Consider the following 25589-nt stretch of genomic DNA (forward strand, 5'->3'; position numbering starts at 1 on the left):
AGGCGACCCGCTGTTCTTACATCGTTCAATGGTGGTGTCGAGGCCGAGATCGAGACTGGGAGCGGTAGTGGCGACTGTAACAATTGTGGCGGCTCTTGTAGTAAGGAGCTCCTAGTCGACGAGCCGACGATGGGTGAACAGGAGCCCGATTGTTTCCCGGAGGAAGCCTGGTCAAACGGGGCTGATTTCGCTGCTGAGATACCTGGCGCATCGGTTGCAGAGTCTTTTTTCCTACCTGAGATGTGGATTTCGCTACTTCTCGACTTGTTTTCTCACAGGTTTGAGCCGCCTTAAGTGTCTCCGCAAAGTTTTAACCGAATAAGAATTCGTCGATCGGGGCTGCGTCCGCCGCGTTTTTACCAACAATATTTAAAGACGGTTTAGTAAAAGCTCGTCTGGCTAGAGAGAGACGATAATGGTGATCAGCTAGCAAATAGACCCCTTCTGCGAAAAGCGTTAATGCTGATCTTGCCTCGCTGCTGAGGTCACATACGGCTTCTGGCTTTAATAGAAGTGATATGCCAGAGCCGAAAGCATTAAGACAGGCACCTAACTGTGCTTGAGACAGCGCTTGGTACTCGTCACGTTTAATGACCGAAGGAGTTAATGCCGCTGCCAACTCCTTGTTGAGCTTAAGTGGGGCCAAAGCTGCTAGATCGTCCATCGTCTCGAACTTGGTCAGGAGGGTGTTGCGTAAGTCGTCGCTTAAGCCTTTTCGAGCTTCCGTTTTAATTGAATTTAAAATGATTGGGTTCCAGGAGGATGATGCTGCAGGAGCATGGGCCTCTCCAAATAACTCGTTGGCAAAAGAATGTGATTCAGAAACTAGAGTAGCGTCTGAGTGCTTCTGAGAGGTCGTTGAGAGGTGATTCCTCGACTATGTTATTGGTAGGCGGAATTTCATCCTCCCGCATCTCTATGGCCACTGGTTAGGCTGAAAAAATAAGAAGAGGCAGAAGAAAACCGTCGGTTATGTCCTCTCTTTGCCAGAGATAACCTCAAAGTCTGGGTCAACAAGAGGACATACCTGGTACAACGCCCCGGTCAGCTTGTGCGACCGTCGGTTCTTCGTTGCCGTGCTCTGAGGCAAAAGGCGTAGCCATTGAGACCGCTGACGAATTCTTAAAGGATTGACAGGCTACCTCCGCTGATGATCTAACCTCAAAAGGTTGATTGCGCTAGTGCGGGCTCAATTTGCTTCCTCGGCGAGAAAAGAATTTGCGCACCTGGTCTAGCAGCTCTATTGCTTTCTCTGTAGAGCGAGATCTGCGAGCAGGAGATTCCCTCGACGACTGTCTATCCGCCGATGATCCTAAAAACCGCGATCTTTTGCGATTTCGCGAGCGATCCTGGGATCGTTCCGAACTCGGATAGGAGCCTCGAAACCTGCTCTTATCCATGTGATGCCTCGAACTTTTCTTTTTAAGCTTAGACATCGTCAATTCGAAGAAGAAACCACAAGCTGTTGTCTTCGGCAAGCAAACAGAACACAATGAGATGGCAAAGCGCGCGCAGCGCCTAGGGCGTACTAGGCGCGCCACCCATTTTGTTTTCAAAGTGTTTTTTGAATGCTGTTATCCGGGCGCGTGCAGGGGCACGACTACACAGTTATTAATTTTCATCCGGACGAGACATAAGGGCATAATTTCAAATCAAATATCGCAACATGGTCATTTAGATAACCAAATTACAACTAAATAGGATTAGCATTAGGTTAGGTTAAAAAAAATACGGGGAGAGAGTGCGGAGGAGGGGCTCAAGCATCTACATTTCACACAAAACTACTCAAACTAAAAAAAAATTATTTTAAAACAGTTTTTCTACTATAACAACTACAGTATTGAAGTTAGGTAAAATATGCATATAACTTTTTTTATAGAGCTTATCACGAGCTTCATTTTTTGTTTGACACATTTTTTTGTAAAATAAATATTTTCTGAAATAAGTAAGAAAAAGTGTTTTTTTTCTGTAATGATATTTTTTTAATAAGGGGTGAGCATTACTTAAAACCTTTTGTATGTTACTCAGTACTTTCCCATTAATAACATATGTCAAGATCGAGATCATCAGAGGTTGCTTCCTTTTTGTAAAGGTTTATCAGAATAACTTTTATTGACGTGTTTCGAATGCACTCAAAATTTTATAGTAAACACTTGATGAAAGATACATCTTTTATGTAAAGTGTAATGAGATTTGACAATATGTACTGTGATCTTTAAATTTTTTATTTATTTTTTTTATAGTTGAACTTTTGTTTTTTGTGTCACAATCATTGATTTTACCATCATAACTTAGTTTTAGAAGTTAGATTTAATATTCCACATTATTTATACGTTATTATATGTTATGACTCAAAATTAATTATGATTAAAATTTTACATATTTTGAAAATTTCAAATAAAAATTATTTTTCACACGTTGCTGTTTTCATTATTTAATAAAAAGTTCTTATTTACGGAAGTTATACTTATTATCAAAATACATTATGATTTAATAGAGATTTGTGCATTTTAAAACAAGTTATATTCAAAAATAATTAAAAGGTGATAATTCTTTGTTTCGATTATTTTCTTTTCGCTTTTTTTGATTTTGTATATTTTTTTTTAAATTTTATATTTTATGACTTATACAGCTCTCCTTTATTACATATTTATTTTTATTTTTATTTATTTTCCGTTTATTTTTTTAATTTGTATTGTTGTCTGTTACAAGTTTTTAAGTCATCATTTTAATATTACTTTCTCATTTATTTATTTGTTAGCCATCAATTCATGTGGTTTTTACGAAGTTCTTGTCTCTACACCCAAGGACTTTGATTCTGTCTGGGGAAATTTTCAAAACTGAAAAGTTGCTATCTTTCTACATACTTACAGTTTATGATTAACGTAACAACCAATAAGCTCTAGTGCTTTCATCATTAATCATGAACTGCGAGTATGTAGAAAGTGCTGACTTCTCAGTTTGGAAAATTTCCCCATAGACAGAATCAAAGTCCTTGAGTGTACATCGTGGTTTCGCACAATTTCTATTTGTTTGGTAACTTGTTTTTATTTTTGATCTTTATTTGTTTATTTCGATAAGTTCATATCTTAATTAGTGCGATTATTTTGTTGTTTTATAGACTTTTAAACTTTCTCTGTACTGAAGAAGACCGTCATTGAAGGTCGAAACGTTTGCTTGACATTGGATTTATGCTGAGATTTATTTATTTGCGTCTGACATCCTTATTTATTTTATTTTTTAATTCCTTCATTTTTAAAAAATAACATTTTATATTAAATAATTAATTTTATATTGAAAATGTTTTAAAAATTATATATAACAATTAAAAAATGTAAGATAAAAAAAATCGCATCCGCGGAAATCGAACCTGTGATCCCAAGCGTACCAGTCAACGTCCTAATGCCCTACGCCACGTCGCTTGCTCGAGAATCGTTCTTCTCTAACGATACTATAAGATGCTATAAATATTTAATCGTCATTTTCTCGAGAATGCCTAAGTTGTGCAACAAACGGCTTTAATGAAGGTATGAGTGAATACTACACCCATAAAATGTTATTAAAATCGGCGAGATCATTGTCGGATCCTCCCTTTGTTAGTGTGAGTAGGCGTATTATCGAGTATTACAATCTTATACAGGGTGAATCTTAAAAAGCGCCCACTAATTATATAGCGTTATTCCTTGCTAAAAACTGAGTCAAAAGGTCCTGAACCATTTATTATGATGCTTAATAAAATAGTAATTATTAAGTAAAGCTAATCCAATCAGCGCCGTTCTTTAAAAAGGCATACGTCGGTGAACCGAGCAATGTGAAGTTGCACAATCAACTAGCAAATGGCAAGACGGGCGAGTGCTCACGCACACTACCAGGCGCGCAGTTCACCGACGTATGACTTTTTAAAGGACAGCACTGATTAGATTAGCTTTACTTAATAATTACTGCTTTATTAAGCATTATAGAAAAAAATGGCTCAGGACTTTTCGACATAGTTTTTAGCAAGGAATAACGCTATATAATTAATGGGCGTTTTTTACATCCTGTATATGTTTACATTCGTTTTCTCGAGATATTCCGTAAGTAAATAAAATCGATTACAATGCTCAGTTATTTGATTAATCACGTTTGCTTTTTCTTTGCTGTTCATGTGCTTTAATCCCAGGTTTATTTCTTCGATAGCTCTCGTTGGGGCCTGGGCTATCAACAGGGATTATAGGTATAATATTAAAACTTTTTTCTTCGTTTCATTGGGCTTATATTCGTCGTTATTTTTAACCCTTAAACACATAAGTGGATCTGAAAGACTCCATATGAAGTTTCGAACGCTTGCTGTGTGAAGACGAAATGAGATAGGAGGTTCGGACCAGGACATAAAAAATGTTTAAAATCCCCTCTTTTGATTGATATGGTTGATCAACTTTTTTGGTCAACTAGAATTCGAACGGTACGGTAGCAAAGTTTTGTTAGAGTCAATGCAACCCATATAGTGCGTGAATAAGACTTTTTGTGAATAATCTTATGTAAAAGAACTGGACAAAACACGTTCAAACAAGTCCGTTCGCGTATGTTACTCTGTCTAAAGTTAAAATATTATAGTGCCGTGAAAGAGAGGATTTTTGCGTAGGGTCCGAAATATATTATGAAACACACAATTTTTAATTTTAGACGCCTTGAGTTTATAAAAAATACCTCACATTTGCCTTGTTACGTAAGTACATTTTTTAATAGAAATAGCAGTGACATATTTTTTTTTCAAATATAACTCTTTAACTTTAAAACGCCGTATTGTGAAGTCTTTAACAGTTTTTTGTTGCAAAAATATTTAAAAAAAAGGTGGATTTTTAGATACCCAAAAATACCTCATATTCTCCTTGTTATATAAATCTACTTTTTAAAAGAAATGACAATACTATAATTTTTCTTGAAAGTATGACTCTTTAGCTTTAAAATGTTATATTTGTAAACTTAAAAGTTTTTTATTGCGGAGATATGATTTTTTAAGGGAAAAGTAGATTTTTGAACAATTTCTAATTTTTGCTTAATGGTTTTTCTTTATAACTTAACAATAAGTCATTTTTCATCGATATCGATTATGCAGTCACGTTTCTAAGATTTTAAACTTTCATATAAAAAAATATATTGTTGGAAAATGTTGATTAGAACCAAAGTTATAACTTCTCAAGATTGAAAAAGTCTCTCAGACTCGAAAATGTGTTTACGTATTTTACGGGATCGGTGTGTTTAAGGGTTAATAGTGGTCTTATGGAGAAGAACGTTTGCCTCGCAGTTCTCAAAGAAAGAAGCGAGATTTTCTAGTAGGTACCCCTGAGATCCCGTTGTAGTTCTCTTGGTTGACTCTATGGGAAGTTGCGTGAGTATGGTCGCTTGTTAATACGCATTTCGTTGTCTTACTATCCGGGAGATTTGCTTTGGTACATACCCGTTTCCCTTCACACATGTTAATAATTGCTTCGTTACTTCTTCAAACTTGTTCGGTTTTTATGATCGATGCATCTACTGAATTTTTATTACAAAGAAATTTGGCAAACGGTGACTTTTTATCACCCGACGACTGTTCAAGAAGATAGTTGACTTGCGGGTGTTGTGCCTGCATTGGCGGTGTGGTGAGGTTAGCACAATAAAATGTATTTGTTCGGGATTCACTGTTGCCCTAAGAATTAGAACTCACGGGACAGAAACAGTTCAGACGGGTTGCCAATCAAGACATATCTTTTTATCACAATATATAATGTTGATTTATTCTTAATGCTGTTGCTGTACATGTAGTACTTATTATTAGGTACCCCGTTATATATTGGGCCGCGGTGCGCGTTATCTTCTATCGTATTACGTCAGGGCTCAACGTATATGTTACGCACGGCCATGATGCTGCTCTGACGGCTGTTCAAATTATTCTCCGCCGTTTCCCAATTTGGAGGACTTTTTATTCTCCAATATTGCTGATGCTGAATTGCAGTTCGGCTACAAGCTGAATCAGCGGCGGTACGACTTCTAGCGAAAGACTATTTGCGTCTTCCGTTGTTGTCGCGTTTTCTGCGAGTCTTTCAAAAGTAAGTTTGAAAAGACAATCCGCTCTTTCCGTTGCTCTCGCGTTTCAATCAATTCCGAAGCGCGAGTATTTGCTTAAAATAATATGTATAGTAACAAAATTGCTTTTTGTTGTTATGCATTGGTGTTAGCTTAGGCTACATCACGGGGCTTCCTATTTACTCGCAATAAATGAAGAATTAACCAATAAATTCTTGGATTTGTTAGCGATTTCGTTAATCTGTTGGAGTTCTAGTGTAGAGACTAATATTGTTTCTAGTTCGTCTAATTCGTTTATAACTCAAATGTACGTTTTATTATTGACACACATCACGAGAGAATCTCCCATGAAGACTCCATCCAGAGTGTAGAAGCGCGGTAGATATCCCGTTTTGATTTAAGGATTAGATATCATTATCATGAATTCCATATTGATCCGTGGCGAAATAACATTGCTTTCGCGTTTTTTAAAGGAAAAGGTGCTTTCTGTCATGCCACGTAGTTCGTAGTACAATTTGAACGTTATTTGTAACGAAAAATGAACTACCAAGAATTATTGTATTATATTGAGAAAAAATTGTCTGAGTTTACATGAAAGGTAATGTATGGTCAGGGTGATGAATTGTCGTCACACTGTGGTTTCGTATGTGAGGTCTTTATTGCGATGCTTTCCTGCAATCCACGACAACGCCTTGGAGCCGTAGCCCTGAGTCGTACAGTTTGCGATACACTGAATTTCGTTGATACTTTTATACGCTGAGTCGAGTTGTTGCATAATTAATGATTCGTATTACTATATACGGAATGATGATAATTCGTATTGCTATGTATGGAATGATGATCTTGTCTCCAACGTGAGAAATCGATTGATTGCTAGATCGCTCGAGCAGCCAAATATATACTCTTCCGTGGTTCACGTCTCCTCACCGTCATCCACGAATAGCGAGCGGCGGGTCCCTCCGCGAGTCCCAGTGGCGAAATGGTAGGGCATCGATGCGCGCGTGTGTGTGTGAACGCAAGAGTGTATGTGCCCGTGCGTGAGCTGGACTTATTCGATCATGTACGAACTTGTGCCGTGCACAGCCTTACGCGTATAGAACTTATACGACGAATCAGGTAATAAGCACCCAAAGAATTCGTTCCCTATTTGAACCGATCGTTTCAACTACATCAGTAGTAATTCCAATAAGTTACAATTTCTTAGTGTAACCAATTTTGAGTTTATGATGTATTGACCCAACTTTAAATTATATTGAGTTGTGCTCTTGTATCGAGCATGAACGTAGTCGGAACTACGAACAAAGATAAATTTAATTCGATAGTTGGGACGTCTTTGGAGGCAGCTCTGAGGATGTAAATGGAGTAGGGTGAAAATAAATTTCTATCGAAAAAACGAGGCAAACCATCCCAAAGCCCCGACTCGTCCCTGGTGACGAGACTCCAAAAGAGTTTCCCGGCATGCCCATGTTCACCGTTTGCATTACCGGCTAGATTACTCTTAGAATTGTTGAAATTATTATTAGAATTTATATTATTTGGGTCACCGGGACCATCTATACGATTGTTGGAATTGCTTGCATGATACATCCTTTTACAACACTCCAAAAATAAATGCCCGAATTTCTTACAATAACTGCAAAATTTTAATAAATGTGCATAACAGGAGAGCAGCTTTTGACGATCTTGACCTTGACATATGTTATAGAAGCAAGGATACTGAACAACTTTTCCTTATAAATTAATCGGCTTTTTTACAGTTTTCGAAATATACTTGTTGAAAGAAAAAAGTTTTTCTTAAATATTTTAGAAAATATTCATTTTACGAAAAAATATGTAAAACAAAAAATGAAGCTCGCAATAAGCTTTATAAAAAAGATTATATACATATTTTACCTAACTTCAATACTTTAGTCGTTATAGTAGATATTGTACTCAATACAACCATGCTAACAACCCGCGTAGCAACAGGAAATCAGTTAATATTCTCATTGCTATGGATATGCGTATATGAAATTATAGTCCACGCCCTTTGACAGCCACCTCTTCATTAGTAGACCAACTGAGACGGGGTAGGTTAGGCTAGAAAAAATTCGGAGAGGGGGTGCAGGGGGAGGGGCTTTGCCCTTCCCCCGCCCAAACATCGACTTTTCACGCAAAACTATTGAAAATAAAACAAAACTTATTTTAAAACAGTTTTTCTATAACGACTAAAGTATTGAAGTTAAGTAAAATATGTATATGATTTTTTTTATAGAGCTTATTACAAGCTTTATTTTTTGATTGATACATTTTTTTGTAAAATGAATATTTTCTGAAATAATTAAGAAAAATTGTTTTTTTCTTCTTTAAGTATATCTCAAAAACTGTACAAGAGCGCTGATTAATTTATAAGGAAAAGTTGTTCGGTATCCTTGCTTCTATAACATATGTCAAGGTCAAGATTGTCAAAAGCTGCTCCCCTGTTATGCACATTTACCAAAATTTGAAGCGACATATCTTCCGACACTGTCGGTGTCGGTTCTTGGTTACACTGGTTAGCAGGGTCTTTTTGAAGTATAGAAACACCCGGTTCCGAAGAGGAAGGAGATAAAAATGATCTTTCATGCGGATAAGCAATACGAGCACCTAATTGGCACAATTTGTCTTTATCCAGACGCTTATTTATAGTGATTGTTTTAGCAATGGCATCCGGGAGGTCCGCATATTCTTCGGCCCTCAATTCTGCTCTGAATTCTCTAGGGAGACCTTTATAAAACGAATTTAGCGCGAATGAATCTATTAAAGCATGCTCATTTTTTATAAATTGTCTTCTGAATACGGTTTAATTGCCTTCAATAATCGCATTTCTTAAGTTTTCCACCCTACCTATGTTTGTTAGATTTCTTGTAGTTAATGCTTAACTGTACCGATAATATGTAGAGTTCTTTCTAGTCCCAAAGGTTCTCTTAAGGGAGAGAGTCTAGAAATTTTTTGACAATATAATGCGCTTTGTCCTCTATAGCAAGATATGCTTGGCCAGTGAATTTATTTCTTATCAAACGTACTAAAAGTGTTTCATCGACGAACGAAATCGCAGACGCTTACAGTCTCTTGCAAATTGCCAGACGAGAACGTTATGTTCGTCGTATAGTTTAATCAGTTCGAGAGCATCGCGAATGTAATATTTCCGATAGGAAGAGGTGCCAGATGGCGTGGGAGAAAAACTGCTATTATGATCCGATGTCATGTATATCGGCAATTTAAAATTTTGCGTAAAAAATCGTATCCGGCCAGTCATTCGCGGAAATATTGTCAGAAGCGATTTGAAGAAGTTCGAGAAGGTTTGAAGCATCTGCTTTAGAACCTCTGTTTTATGTGTCACTTATCTTTCCCTTTTTATTATTTTTCTTATAGCCACGGCATAATTTGTTGATTCATCCTCGGCCTGCAAAGCACTAGCAGCGCAACTATCTCCCTCCGACGAGTCCGTGAACTGGTCGGAATTATAGGCGAAGGACTCCGTTCCATTTTTTTTTCTCTTTTTTTTTCACTTGTTAAGTACAATTTTGTCTTAAAATTCAGTACGGTAGAAAGTGAAAATCATTATTTCACACCAAGGAAAGAGAAAAAGACCTACTTATTCTCGGTGTTAGCCGGCAGAGTACACGGGATTACACGGTAAAATGGTATATTACTTACATATGTACGTGTACGGAAAATAATGGTATCATATGAGGCCATCCCACCGCTATCCAGCAGAAAGCTATTACGTCCAGTTGATTGAAATCTTTTCAGATAAAAGGAAGACTTTCGGTGCAAAGAATGGAGCGGCCTTTGCTAGTTGGCGTCACCTAGGAGATCGGGCCTGGCTTTCCTTCGCAATTTACTATCTCGATTTTTAATTTCGGTATTAGAATTTATAGAAGAATTAATGCGCGGCGCGGTGCAATCTCGCGGACAAACTATCGTAACGAGCAAATAAATAACGAAAGATGAAAGACTTAATAGGCAACGAACAATGACCACGAATAATATAATTAAAGAAATGAATACGCACGCTTAAGTATTGTGGACAACCTATCTCGATGAATTACAAATAACGGATACATAAAGAAAAGGTACGCGTGTTCTTGGGCGTTGTACTCCTCCGCCGTGCGCACGAAACGTAAAAACATACTGCGGCGCAGCCGTGTGGCGTTTTGTGCCCGTCTTTGCATTCTGATGCCTAGAAAGTCTTTCTTTATTCTTTAATTAACGCAAATAATAACGTAGCTTGACAATTCGGCAAATAGTAACACAATTTAAAAATTAGGTAAATAGTAACACAGATTAAAAATTAAGCAGATAATAACGTAGGTCACTAATTACGCAGAAAAAAGAAAAAAAATAAATGAAAAATATAAATTGAAAGTCGCGATTAACAGAGTTGGAAAAAATCGGTGTAACAATTAAGTTTGGTATAATGGGTTAAATACAAGGATTTCCAGAAAGTAATAAAATATAAAAACTGAATAATGTCAACATGATAAGAACAACTTATAGAAACAAATATAATATACGGGTAAATTTCCGCAAAGTTTAAATCTAAATAAAAAACGATGAAGAGACGCGATTATCTCTAAAGTTATTACTAGTAAAAGTGTCAAATCTAAAATCATTAGATAAGTTCACACTGAATTCCCGAAAGGTTTCTTTCTTTTTTTTTCTAACATTAAATCAAGAGAAAAATACAGCAATGTTCCTTAATGAGCTTCCTATAATAAGTTATTAGTCGCTACACATCATATAACACTAATTGTAAGTCAGAATTAGTCATAATTTTTAAGAAATTTGCATCCCCAATAAGTCGTATTAGATTATTTTGTAATAACATTTAGCCAATGGCAAACAGTCGATCGTCGCTCCTGGACTTGTCGTCGACGGCCGATTCCTTCGCGGGAATCTTCTCCTTATCGTCCAATGACACTTGACTCAAGTCCACCAGTGACACGTCTTACGGTTTTCTTGTTAAAAATGGCAGACCTATATTGCTTTTTGATTGGTTAGACATAATATAATTTAAGTTTTAGGTCCTAAGATAAAGAATTTGGCCCTCTCTATTCTGTTACTGTGTTACGTCCAGAATTCTTGAATAAATTTCTTGGGTCGACTTGCAGGTAGAAACTTATGGAAATGACTTGAGTGAGATAGGAAGAACGCAACAAGCCTAATCTCGCGCACACATGTTTCCGAACGGGTACGACGAGTCAAATGCGTCAGGTGAGCTAGAATGTAAATAAGGTGTCAAGAATGACGGTCTATGAATCTCATTCAAATTCATGCATTTGTGTGGTCCTTATTTTGCGTAAACAAATTTAATCGCTTTTACACAAGATCGGACCAAGTGCAATCTTATCGGAGCAGGAATTAGAGGTGGTAAAAATAAATTTAAACAAAAATGGTTAAAATTAAAGGTTACAATTTATTCTAACATAATAAAAGAAATAAATGATTACAATGATAGATTGTGATTACTAAAATAATAATAAATAATTTAGGAATAACATTTTTGCTCACAGAAAACATGTGTGATAAAAGAAAAAAAAACTTTGTGATAGGTTAAAGAAATTTTAATAGGGAATTTAATTACAAAACTTAAATTCTAATCAGTTACATTTGTGATTAATATAAGAAATGAAGTTTACATAAAAGTGCGCGCGCGCGTGTGTGTGAGTGTGGTTAAGCAACACTTATGGTTATTGATGTAGAAATGAGGTTTATTAGTTTAGTTCTTGGAACGAGTCAAAGATTTCTTCTAATTCATCGGCTAATTTTTTGATGCGTTCTATTGGGATTTTATTTATAATTTTTTCTATTTCTTGGCAAGTAAATGGCGAGAAGAAATGTTGGTTTTCTTGAAAAGAAACCCTAATGCGGGGGAATATGGATCTTCCGGGTGTCTTCGGACAGGTGTTTCCTGGTTACGATAGAAAAAGTCAGGGGATGGTGTGGGAGGAAGATCTATTGGAGGAGAAATTAGGTCCCAAGAACATGCTAAGGGTTCTGCGGAGGGGTCAAAAATAGAAGAAGGTGATCCTGGGGATTGTTCAAAATTAGTTTCTACGTGAGATATAAGAGAGTAAGAAGGGGAGAGATAGCGACGGAACGAAAGAGAATAATTTGGGAGACGGATTTGGACCTGGTGGGCATGAATCTATCGATTTATTGGAGGTTTCTATAATAATTAAAGCACCAGAAGAAACAGTGTTTTCTCCTTGTGGTTCGGTTAATTTAGCGGAGAAAGATAGCGATGCGCCAAGCTTCCAAGCTTTTTTATTTTGACGACTCCGACGGTTTCTAATAGCTAAGATCTAATGGCTCTTCCAGACTTACGTTCAGGGACTCGATTACGCACTAAAATAAATTTAAGATTTAAGGCTACGTTCCTCTCCCCTTCTAATAAAAAAAGAAATAAAATCTAGATCGTAACTACCCGAAAAGGAAAAAAAAAGTAGAAGAAGGAAGGGGTTTTAATTAGATTATGTAAAGAAAGAATTCTTTAATTTTGATCAAAGTAAAGAATAAATGCGAATTCAATCGAAAGAGAGCTCGATTGAATCCAGCGGAAATTAAAGAATAGTTACAAATTCAATCGAAAGAGAGCTCGATCGAATCCAGCGGAAATTAAAGGATAGTTGAAAATTCAATCAAAAGTGAAGTCGGTCGAATCCAGCAGTAATTAGAAAATAATGATAAAGGAAAAAAGAAACGGGTAATGAACTAATAATGCGTATATAAATATTTTTATGATAAAAATTCTTGCGAGAGAGAGAGAAGGAAGTCTTATGGAGTGCAAGGAAAATAACAGATGGCTAAGACTTACTATTTGTTGAGAATTTTATGGAGATAAGAATAAATTGGCGTTTGGCGAAGCAGATTCGGCTTAGAACGACAGACGGCTGGTCAACGGTTGGCGCTCAGGGTCTTCAGAACTTGCAAAGAAACTCGCTGACTGAATTTTCACAACGCCGTGTCAAGTTTAGGTATCACGGATGAATACGGATCTGAACGTCACAAACTCTGACATACCGGGTGTCCCAGACCACCCGTCCCACCCGATTTTTTCGTAAACGCGACATTTTAAAGAAAAATGTTTCAGACAAAAGTTGTAGGGTTTTAAAAGATCTATTTACTGATTTTATCAGTTTGACCTTGGATGGCGTCGCCAAGGTCAGATCAAAATAACATTAACTTTTTTAAATAGGATACCTCATTTTTGGTTCCAGAATCTAATAGCTGGTGTCAAGACCTTTCCAAAACACTATAAGAAAGTTTATTTTTGTTGAGTACTTTCCGAGTTGTGAGGCTTGAAAGTTACGGTGTACTGTTACCTTCAAGCGTCATAACTCGGAAAGTCCTTAACCAAAATAAACTTATTTATAGTGTTTTGGAAAGCTCTCGAAATCGACTACAAGAAAATGCAATGAAAAATATACCTGTTTCAGACCACCCGTCCCACCCTTTTAAAACGTAGGGATGTGCTTGTACAAAAAAATGGCTCAGACAAAATTTGCATGATTTCGAGGGATCAACCTGATGATGATCTTGAATTCGACCTTGAGATCGATCTTGGGCATAAAGGTATAAGTCAAAGTAACATTTTTAAAATGTAAAAACGAAATAATCGGTGCCGCCTGTAGGTATTAGCGTTACCTAAGGTGTACCACGTGTAGGTAACAAGATCGTACTTACACCTTATCGGGGTGCTTTTTTAAGGTGGTTCCCCTCGCCGTCACCTTTGTCGGGGTGCTTTCATAAGGTGGTTCCCCTTGCCGTCACCTTTGTCGGGGTGCTTTCATAAGGTGGTTCCCCTTGCCGTCACCTTTGTCGGGGTGCTTTTTTAAGGTGGTTCCCCTCGCCGTCACCTTTGTCGGGGTGCTTTCATAAGGTGGTTCCCCTTGCCGTCACCTTTGTCGGGGTGCTTTCATAAGGTGGTTCCCCTTGCCGTCACCTTTGTGCATACGCATGTTGTTCAGTCTCGATGTTCAAAATGTCCACCACGTGTATTTATACAAGCTGTTACCCTACTTTGGAAATCATCCGTCGCCCGACGAATTTCGTCAGTATCTAGAGACTGAATGACTTGTCGAATTCTGTTTTTCATATCTTCTGCAGTCGTAGGTCGTTCGCGGTATACAAGGTCTTTTATTCGTCCCCACAAATAATAATCTAAAATTGTAAGGTCCGGTGATCGTGGTGGCCAATTATGTGGACCATGTTTACCTATCCATCGGCCGCGAAATATGCGGTTCAGTTGATGACGAGCAATGACAGACGTGTGGGCGGGACATCCATCCTGTTGAAACCACATATTTAGACGTAATTGGAGTGGAATATCTTCAAGTAAACGTGGAAGTTCGTTTTCGAGTAAATCGGCGTATAAAAAACGGTTTAAATTCTCTTGAAAGAAAAATGGTCCCACGATATGCGTATCAACAATTCCGCACCAAACATTGACTTTCCAGATACGTTGATGATCCATTTCTCGATACCAATGTGGATTCTCTTGTGCCCAATAACGAAAATTATGTGTGTTTATTTCGCCGTCACTTTTAAAGGTGCACTCATCAGAAAATAAAATACTTCTATGGAAATTAGGTAATTGTTGAGTAATCCAATTACAGAATATCAGTCTTTGTCTATGATCGTTCAATGTCATGGCCTGGTGAAGTGACATTCAATATGGATGGAATGAATTTTCACGAAAAATTCGACTGATCGTGCTTCGACTTATTCCACTATCTCTTGCTCGTCGCTTTAAAGAATCATTCGGGGTTACAAAGGCAGATGCAATTACATCAGGTGCTCTTACTGAACGAACTGATCGATGAATTTGCCTTCCCTTATTATGATCCGGCTGAACAATACCTTTTACAATTATTCGACGTTGTAAGCGACTGAAAACTTTGCGCGAATGTGGTGTATGATCGGGATATTCATTTCGCCACATTATTTCAGCTGCTCGAAAACTTCCAGCTCTACCCAAAACTGACATCATTAACGCAGCTTCTTCGTTCGGGTAAGGCATAACTACAAATTACGCTTACGACCGGGTTGCTTATTAGAAAACGTGAATTGGTGACGAGTTGCGTAATATTATGAATTCTAAGCAATGACTTTTAGGAGTGGTATGTAAGGGTGCTTTTTCGTGAAAATTACTTTATTGCTACAATAATCAACATTAAATGAAGATTAATATTAATAAATCAAGAATAAACGGCATTATAGAGCTGTACCGAATGTTAGAGATCTCGGTAATTAGGTATCTTCAAAACTCTACGCGTAGGACTATAGGTACACGCACCGGCAGAAATGGTGTCTCTCGACGCTAGCGCTCGGCTGCCGCACACCCGCGGAGCCGCGCTCGTACGTGTGTCTAGGCTGCGCGGCGACGATCGGGGTGCGGGCGGAAAGTGGTGGGGGGCTTTACGATAGTGCATCCTCCTCGCTCGACGCTGGGTCGAGAGAGAAAGCATTATTCGACGTGATACCATGGGCGAAGTCGGTGTCCTCTGCTTATATTTTTCATTGCATTTTCTTGTAGTCGATTTCGAGAGCTTTCCAAAACACTATAAATAAGTTTATTTTGGTTAAGGACTTTCCGAGTTATGACGCTTGAAGGTAACAGTACACCGTAACATTCAAGCCTCACAACTCGGAAAGTACTCAACAAAAATAAACTTTCTTATAGTGTTTTGGAAAGGTCTTGACACCAGCTATTAGATTCTGGAACCAAAAATGAGGTGTCCTATTTAAAAAAGTTAATGTTATTTTGATCTGACCTTGGCGACGCCATCCAAGGTCAAACTGATAAAATCAGTAAATAGATCTTTTAAAACCCTACAACTTTTGTCTGAAACATTTTTCTTTAAAATGTCGCGTTTACGAAAAAATCGGGTGGGACGGGTGGTCTGGGACACCCGGTATAATGTCACGGAATGTGCGACGGATCAAATTAGAGTATAAGAAAATGAACAGTGAATAACGTATCACGAGTGATACTACAACAACAAATGGCAAAATGGCGGAATAGCTCCGGAGCTCCTTCTTTTTATACTCGATTCTGCCTATAATTCTTGGGGGTTTTAATCCTTAGACATACTCTTATCATCGCCCACGCGTTTTCAGAATTTTGGCTTCTAATCTGTTTTCCATCTGGCTAATCCATCCTATCAGTTAGGTTCCTTAGGAGATCGTTACCTATTAATTCTTGCGCGATAGGTGTTTTGCATTGAGGAGGTCAATCGTCCGTGTTTTGACGCTTGCTTTTGGCAAAACCGGCACGGTGTCAAGCGTGAAGCAACCGTATTGACCGAACAAATTTAGTTTATTTGCGCGGTTAAGGTGGACCACTTGTTTGCGATCGCCGGTTGCTTGGCCGCATCGATTTAAAAAAAAAAAGAATTGTTACTCCGCAGGACGTAACAACTCACTACTGACTTTTTATTGTCTTATGATGCACTATTAGCTCGTTACTATTAGCTTCTAACTTCTGATTTACTAATAGCTTATTGTAGAAAGCTCATGTTAAAACAAGTTACAGTGAAAGTGAAGAAGTGACTCTACTAAATATACAATGACATAAGTAACGTTCAAACATAGATTATCAGATAGTATAATTCATAAGTTTATTCTTAGTAATGTAATATATTGTTTATCTGTTTTTTCTTCACTGTTACAAAGTAAGTGATATAAAATTATGCAAAATAACAATGTTGTAGAAAATAGATATAGTACTGTGAGCCTCGTGTATTTGCCAAATTCCACAGTCAATCCGAAAACATTGGATCTGTATAGCTCTGCCAGATGAGACTCAATCGACTCATGATGATTGCGGTATAACAATAAAAAAAAATAGAAATATTAAGGCATCAGAAGATAAGCTGAAAAAATAGATAAGTGATTAATTAATAGGAGGCGTTAATTAACTATGAGTTAATAACAACCGCACTGACATGAGAGCGTTGCACTCTATCTCTTTCCCTCTATAACAAGTACTAAGGTGAGTGTTGCTCTCTCTCTCTCTCTCTCTCTCTCTCTCTCTCTCTCTCTACATGTAGTAGAATGATCTATAGAAAAGAAAGACCTTATACTTCTCTTTCTTGCGTTGTGAAGCAATCGACGCCCGAGCGACTGTATGTTAGGTTTGCACCTAGGATAAGAGAGCCTTGCGTTTTCTTCTTTCTCTGCCTGAACTGCAGATTATGCCCGAATGGCCCGAAAAGAACGCAGATGTAAAATCTGCGAAGAGAACCGTGTGTTCTCTAATCTGTGAATAGAACCTGGCGTTCTCTCACTCTCTCTCTCTGCCCGAACGGCAATCTCCGCTTTAATGGCAAGAAAACCAAATACAATGCGTAGAGCAAATCGAATGATCTCCTCAAATCAAACGAACACTTCCAATACACAAGAATGACTCGAAATCAACAATCATCGTACAAAGGCGCAGTAAGGCTGGCACGTGCACGCTCGTCTCGTCCGACAACAGGCGAAGGAGTTAGTGTTGCCAACCTCTACCCGTCATGCGCCTAGCGCAGCCATATTGGCATACCAACGTGCAACTGCACGCGGCACACGCGGGAAGTTTGAACAGCTCATAAATCTAACGTATATGTATTTTTAAATATTTAATGTGTGGGAGCAGACAAACAGCAAGACAAAATTTTTCATGGACACACAATTGCCGGAGACATGCTTCTCAGAACTGTATCGTAATAATCGCAACTGGTGATTAGCAGAAAGTAGTAGCAGTCCTTTTTCTTCTTTGTTACTTTTAAAATTCAGAAATTTATCACCAAAAGTAGTCTACGAAAATTTTTAGTAGAAATATTCGATAACGCCGTTTGCTTCCTCTCGCGTTAAACGCAATTATTAATCGATGAAACTTATAAACTAACGCGTAATATAAATGTGCGCGATAAAACGCAAAAAAAGGGTGATGGGCTTAATAGAAAATTGTGCTGAACGTTATAGAGCACCTTTTGTCTTATTATGACAAATTCCACTGGCTTCGTGTTAAATTTAGATGTACCTTTTTTTGTAGCTTTAGTCTCTATTTTACGCTTTAGATGGTCTTGATTCTACTGGATGGTATTTTGAATTTAGATATGATATTACCTCTCAAAATTCTAGAATTTATACTGATTTTGTTGTTAAGCTCAAAAGCGATCTTTCTGATGTACTGCAGCAAAATATTGGGATGGATATTTCTTCTGACATATGTGATGTTCTTGTTCTAGCATTCAAATTAAATTTTCATAAGTATTTTATCTACTTTTACTTTCAACATGACATTCGATTGATACATTTTCTCGGATTATTACTGCACACATGCACGCACACGCGTGAGGTAGAGAAAGGGGAATTAGAGATTTTTAAAAAAATCTTATTCATTTTTTATGTGTGTTTTATTTATAATATTTGTTTCATATTTGTGTTAATAACACAGTTCTGCGACTAAAAAGTTGTTTGATTATTTTCATCTAATTTTCATGTATTTTGATGTGCTGAAAACGAAAAAAATATTTAAAAAAATCCTGGACGTTCAGGATTTGCCACAAAATGCAAAATTCTTTTTTCAGTAAATTTTTTTCAATTTTTGATATTTTTTTGATCTTATGGTTTTTAATTAAATTTAAAGTCAAAATCACTATTAATTAATTCACATCAGTACATTCAATATAAACAATGCCAAAAAAATGTAACTTTTAAAGAAAATAACTTTCAGAGTGAACTAATGAAACCAGCATCACCATGTTGCAAGCTGGACGCGCGACATGCCCGGGCTTGATTCAACTTTTTTCTTAGTTCTCGCCTGTTTATGTTTGGATTTCTGAACTTAATTTTATAATGATATAACTGAAATTAATTTCACAAACCTATTTTTATTTATTTGAGGTATTGCCTTATTTAACACAGTTATCTACATTGTCAGAAAATGTCCTATGACAAAACGGAGGTAATTTTCGGATTCAGCAAAATTTAAAACATAAAGATTACATAGAATAACCAAAACAGCTCTTGAAAAAAATTTTTTTGCAGACTTGTGTAATAAGTTTTTGAGTAATTTTTTTATAATAAGCATTTATAATTTATAAATTAAATACGCGTAACATCATCCTTTCGTCATTGAATCCTTAAGAATGTACTAGCAATAACGTTCTAACATTGACAATCCCTTAAAAATTTTATGAGTTGTTTCTATTTATTATCTGAACACATGTTTAAAATCTGAAGTTGATCCTCTAACTAGTTCACGAGTTATTCAATTTTAAATTTTGCATGTATTCTTATGGTGTAGCAATACATTTCCACTTATGTCAACGAAATTATAAAAAAGCAACATTGCCAATATTCTAAAACTTTGTTTATGAGTAAAAAAAATACTGAGCAATATTTCTAAAAGAAGTTTATATTGATTTACTAACTCATTATTAAGATATCAATGATAAAACTAGACGTGAAATTCCGAATGGATTACATAACCACGCTAAACAACCTCATTCTATTTTGATTTATATAAAGTGCTAGAAAGGCAAATATTACGTTAATGATATTTTAATTGATAAAACGCAACAATGTGATTATTTTCGATCAGTATCGTAAACCCATCTTTTCGGGAAGATACCTTAATTTCCTTTTGCATCACCCATTGTGTCATTAAAAAGATATTATTTTTGGTATGGTGGACAGAATAATTTCATTATCACATCCACAGTTTTATCAAAAAATTTCACTCTTTTATATATATATATATATATATATATATATATATATATATATATATATATGTATATATATATATATATATATATATATATATATATATATATATATATATATATATATATATATATATATATATATATGATTAATATCTTACTAATAACTATCCTTTAAATTTTTTCTTTGCCATGATTTATTTTAGATTAAAACACCTTTTTTATAAAAATGAAACCGATTTGGCGGACGGAGGTGCGAAAAGGTATTTCACGATCCCTTATATCAAATCGGTATCTGATAAATTTTTGTCTTTCCCTAATAAGTATGATTGTAACGTAGCGTTTACAATCCCCTTTAAACTTAATAAATTTATAACCGTTGGAAAATACCACATTAACCGACTATCGTACAATGATGTAGTCTACAAAATTAATTGTAGAGATTGTGAGTTTACTTATGTGGGACAGACAAAACGTCAGCTTAAAACAAGAGTCACTGAACATAAATCAGATATCAGAAAATCCAGTTCTCTTTCCGTTACTACAAAACATCGCATCTCAACAAACAAAGTGATACTGAACTGCTTTCTGACGCGTATTTTCCTATTTTTGATCGTATTTCCTCTTCTTAACGTCCGATCCTCCCCCCTCCCCTTTTCCTACTCATATCGTTCTGTTTTCGACAATTCCCTCACCTTATTATTCGTTTCACAACACTGTGATGTATGTACATCCGTGCCAGCATCATATAGGATATAGTTTTCGGGACTCATAGGTATGATCTATACTATTCTTTTCATCTTATCTATTCCACTTTACAATTTTATCATTGGACTTGTACAGCTTTTTATTTATTATTTTTTGTTATATTTTGACTTTACGTTAGTTTTTTTCCTTCTTACAATTTTATTATCTGGACTTGTACAGCTTTTTATTTATTATATTTATTATTAATTTTATCTGTATTTATTTATTTTTTACGATCTGACGTTGAATATTGTTGTCTTTTTTCTCTTTTTTTTTGTACGGGCTTACTTAGACTCATGTTCCAAAAACGATGTCCCTTCGCTCGTTCCTCGAGGATACATCTCGAACTAAGACGCTTTTAGACAGTTTTTGTTAAGCACGTTTCAATGTGGTACGTTTGCGTAAGCTTATATCGCAGATATATCCGGTAAGATCTTAATTTATTGATTAATGTTGCGTTAAGTTTGTGATATGATTTGCTGTTTAATTATTTCGATTTTATAGATTCAAACATTGTACTGAAAATGACTAGTTATTAAATAGTCAAAACATTTACTTTATTTATATTGATATTTATTTTGTATTGGCGCACACTATACCCTGCACGGCCCTGAAGCTCTTCTTGTTTCATTTGAATTGTTAATGATATTTATTTAAGTATCTTATGGATTTTTAAGTATCATTCGATATCTGACATACATTAAATATTATCAATATACGTCTAGTTCTTTCATTTCTTACAGTTGATTTCAAGTAAAATTCATATCCAAAAGTTTTTTGCCGACGATTGCAAAAATTGCTAAATATACAAATATATTCATTTGTAATTCCAAATATCAGCATTATTTCCTATACATGATACGAGCACATATAATGCATGTCTTACGTTATAAAAACATAGAATTTTATCAATTTCAAATTTAAGTAACTTTTGTTTGGGATTGTATAGCCAGAACCTTCTTAAGAATAATTATGCATGATTATATTAGATGTGTAGAACTCTCGAGATTATTCTCTGTAGATCAGACAAAAAAGTTTCCATTTCTACGTCATTTAATTGTCAGACTATCTCTCAATTCAATAAATCATTTTGCTATGATATTTTGCCAATTGTGTTTTTTCTGTACCTCAGGTTCAAAAAACAAAGGTCGAGCTGAGAAGAATGTCAAGGCAGTATTATGACAATTTGTGGAATTACTCAACATTGAAGACATTAACGGGTGGCAAATTAAACTCTAATCCACAAAATGCTGTGGCTTTGCTTTTACGAGAAATGAGTTTTTAAATAGTTTAATTAAAGCTCTCTCAACGAAAATAAAAGTCAGTGCGCTGAATGTAAGAGGAGAACGATAAGCAAAACTTTTAGGAAACGTAAATTAAAACAGCGAAATGTAAGAGCAACGTAAATTGGAATAGCAAAATGTGAGTAAATCGTTAAATTTCAATTTACGCTTCTTGGAAGGTTTCTTTACTCCTCATTTACGCTTCGATTTTTATGTTTGTCGCAGTCATTGGGGAACATGAGGCAAAATTGGATATAAGACTACTTTATTTTTGTTAGAGTCCTTAGAAATAATAGTTTTGCCACTAATCTGATAAGTTATGTGGCACCTTTGATAACTTCGGTATTTTTAGGTATATTCGATAATATTGGTTCATATACTTGTGTGGATAACATCATTGTATAACACACTTTGACATAATCTATTTAGCAGATACATTCTGTAATTTTTACTGAAAATTTCCAAATTATTACAGAAGTAGCCGAAGATACCAAAGAAGCCTAAAGTATCCCCATACTCCAATTACAACTTTGTCCTTGTGAAAAGCGCAGTCTCCTTTAGTTTATGTATCTTTCTATATTATTTTAGTATTAAATTACAAATTTTTTTACAACAGTAGATAATTCTTCAAACTCGTTCAGTTAAAGTGAGTTACTAGTAAATAATTTTATATATATATATATATATATATATATATATATATATATATATATACAGGGTGTCCAGAAACTAGGGAACTTACTGCTTTGACAACTTAAAAGAGATAAAAAGGGACAAAAAAGTCTTATACCATTTTGCAATATTCGCTATAATTATCGAATTATAAAATAAAATGTATGAGCCAATGTGCGGTGACGCCGCGCCATCGCGCCTAGCTCGTAGGCAAGAGCGCGCGGCGGGACAGATGACGCGTCGTTGTTTGAATTTGCACGGCGCGACGGTCTGAATTCGCCGCACCACGTGTATATACACTGCAAAAAACAAATGTTATTTTAGCTAAAACGTCTTCTTACACATTTGATAAATAACACATTTGATTTTTGGAACGTATGTACACGCGCTGCGGCGAATTCAGATCGTCGCGCCGTGCAAATTCAAACAACGACGCGTCATCTGTCCCGCCGCGCGCTCTTGCCTACGAGCTAGGCGCGATGGCGCGGCGTCACCGCACATTGGTTCATACGTTTTATTTTGTAATTTGATAATTATAGCGAATATCGCAAAATGGTATAAGACTTTTTTGTCCTTTTTTATCTCTTTTAAGTTGTCAAAGCGGTAAGTTCCCTAGTTCCCGGACACCCTGTATATATATATATATATATATATATATATACAGGGTGTCCGGGAACTATATATATATATATATATATATATATATATATATATATATATATAATGTTATAATGTATTCTATTTATTTCTAATATCTTTATTTCTAATATTTTTATAAGATTTGTGCCAAATCTATTCTGTTATAATACCGAACCTAATATTAAAATTGTGAGACAAAATGGGATACTAAAATCACCCGAAAAAGAGTAAAATCTCTACTACCACAACTCCACTACTGAAAAAATAATTAAACTAGGAAAAGCTCTGAAGAAGTACATCAAAATACGAATTAATACCGTGAGAGCCAACACAAGATGTTCATTTGTGAATTAATGTGATTAACAAGCAATCATTAATACAGTACAGACATGAATATCTTGTGTTGGCTCTTGTGGCATTAATTCATGTTTTAAAAAATAATGTTTATAATGTTTAATACCATAAGTGTTTTATGTTTATAACACAAATATACATGTTCATGTGTTTAGGAAAACAAAAGTTGTTTTTCATGTAATTTTGTACGCTGAATCCAAATCTGGTCTCAAAATTAATCTGTTATATTAAGTTATCGAAATAAATTGATTTAAATAGCCAAAAACAGCGACTTTTGTTCATCGATTCATTGTCAACAAAATTTTTTTTGTGCCAATTGTGTAAACGGCATCTCAAAGTACAAGTAGGTTTTATTTTTTAAATTAATTTTGATTTTTAACCGTACGACTTTTTCTCGAAGTGATATCAAAGTTTAAAAAATTACAAAAATAAAGTCCGTTCTCCGAGCCACCGCAGTTGTTTGTGCATAGAAATTGATAAAAACTATTATTATTGACTATATTGAAAGTTGAAAGATAGAAAATCTATATAGAGCATTGTATATTCAGAAAACTTGGAATCTCATCAAAGTTGAGAGGATTGTATATTAGTCTAAAGTGCTTTGCTACAATGAGCTATAAATTCTCTAAGTTTAAACTTTGATATATATAGTATCATTGCAAGAAAAAATAGTACGGATACACAAGAATTTATTTTAAAGATAAAAGATAATTTTTTTAAGAAACAAACAAAAATCACGGCAAATAAGAACCAAGTGCGGATAACAGTGCGCAAATGTATTTACAAATTGATACATGTATATTATATCTCCATGCAATTTGTACAATTATGTTCAACTTTGAGCCATTCTGATACAGTAATAACTAAACAAAAAGAAACTGTGACAAAACGTCGACAAAATTATAAGAATAGAGCCAAAAAATGCAGCATTACATGATATTTTGTTGTGATTCAAGTCCCTCGCCTCGCTGATATGTATGAGTTGATGTCCAAAATTGAAGTAATTCGGAAATTGGCCTCTTGACCTGGTAAGGTAACAATGAGCTACAATATGAATATAACGTGGTTGATCAAATTTTCGTACATGATATTAAAAAAATTTAATATTTTTTTTTTTTAACATTTAAATAACGAAAAATGGCTATATACATACCAGTCGAAAGCAGATCTTACAAGAGAAACCCGCTAAGAATGGATCACCAATTTTAATAAAATTTTATGAATGTATAATATTCACTGAAACCTTTACTGTATTAAAGTTGTAAGTTGCGGAAATTAGGTATTCTCGAAAAAAATGACGGTTAAATATTTCTAGCACCTACAGTACCGTTACGGCTTTCAGTTATTTTATAAGGACTAAACCAAAAAAAAAAAAAAGAAAGAATAACAAAACCGTTTTACTCTGAGACCGTTGTAAGTATGACGATTTTCCTAATGACAGATGCTACACCGCTGATTCGACAATTATTCTTCTGTAACGGTACTGTAAGTGTTGGAAATATTTATGAGTAATCGTCATTTCCTCGAGAATGCTTAATTTCCGCAACTTTACTACAATAAAGGTTTAAATGAATATTACACGCCCATAAAATTTTATTAAAATCGGTGACCATTCTCGGCGGATTTTTCTTATTAGTGATCAATATTGTCTATGTAAATTTACAACATTTGCAAGATGCCCTAAATTGAGTACCGCATATTTGCGGACTTAAAGTAACGTTTTAAGGCGATGCTGGAGTCGTATACGCTATTTATGGAACGGATATTTTTATTGAAGACACGGAATGAACAATTTTCTTGCAGAATTAATCCATTAAAGCCCATGGCTAGATCAGCAAAGATACCCAAAAAATACTACTGGAAATAGGACTGGAGCATGAAAAAACATTATTGACATAAAAAGCACGTTGCAAAATCGATTTGGCAACTAATTGTTATAAACAAATTAGTTGCAAAATTGACTTTTGCAATGTGTTTTTATATCAGTAATGTTTTTTTATGTTCCGGTTCTATTTTCAATTATTATTTTTTGGGTGGTCTTGTCATGGGCAAGGATGGTTTTAATTATTATTTATGCAGTTTAATATTTTTTTCATAAAATATAAAT

General features: G+C 35.4%; 1 protein-coding gene and 1 pseudogene across 7 annotated transcripts in view; both read left to right on the forward strand.

Annotated features, from left to right (window-relative positions):
- The window catches only part of LOC105203569 (osmotic avoidance abnormal protein 3), a 185795-nt gene extending 163363 nt beyond the window's left edge, over positions 1–22432 (forward strand). For 3 of the 7 annotated variants that reach the window (XR_005575723.1, XR_005575731.1, XM_039454467.1), the window contains one exon: positions 11184–12517. Coding sequence is in view for 2 of the 7 variants with exons in the window: in XM_039454467.1 (XP_039310401.1) it covers positions 11184–11187 (4 nt within the window). In the remaining 5 variants the exon portion in view is untranslated. Of the gene's footprint in view, positions 1–11183; positions 12518–21666 lie in introns of those variants that run through there. The other 4 variants (XR_005575724.1, XR_005575732.1, XR_005575725.1 and 1 more) reach the window with 2 other exon arrangements.
- Positions 22433–24901: 2469 nt separating this feature from the next.
- LOC105203565 overlaps positions 24902–25589 on the forward strand; it is a 38625-nt pseudogene continuing 37937 nt past the window's right edge.

Source organism: Solenopsis invicta, chromosome 10 (genome assembly GCF_016802725.1).
Source record: "Solenopsis invicta isolate M01_SB chromosome 10, UNIL_Sinv_3.0, whole genome shotgun sequence".
Classification (NCBI taxonomy): domain Eukaryota; kingdom Metazoa; phylum Arthropoda; class Insecta; order Hymenoptera; family Formicidae; genus Solenopsis; species Solenopsis invicta.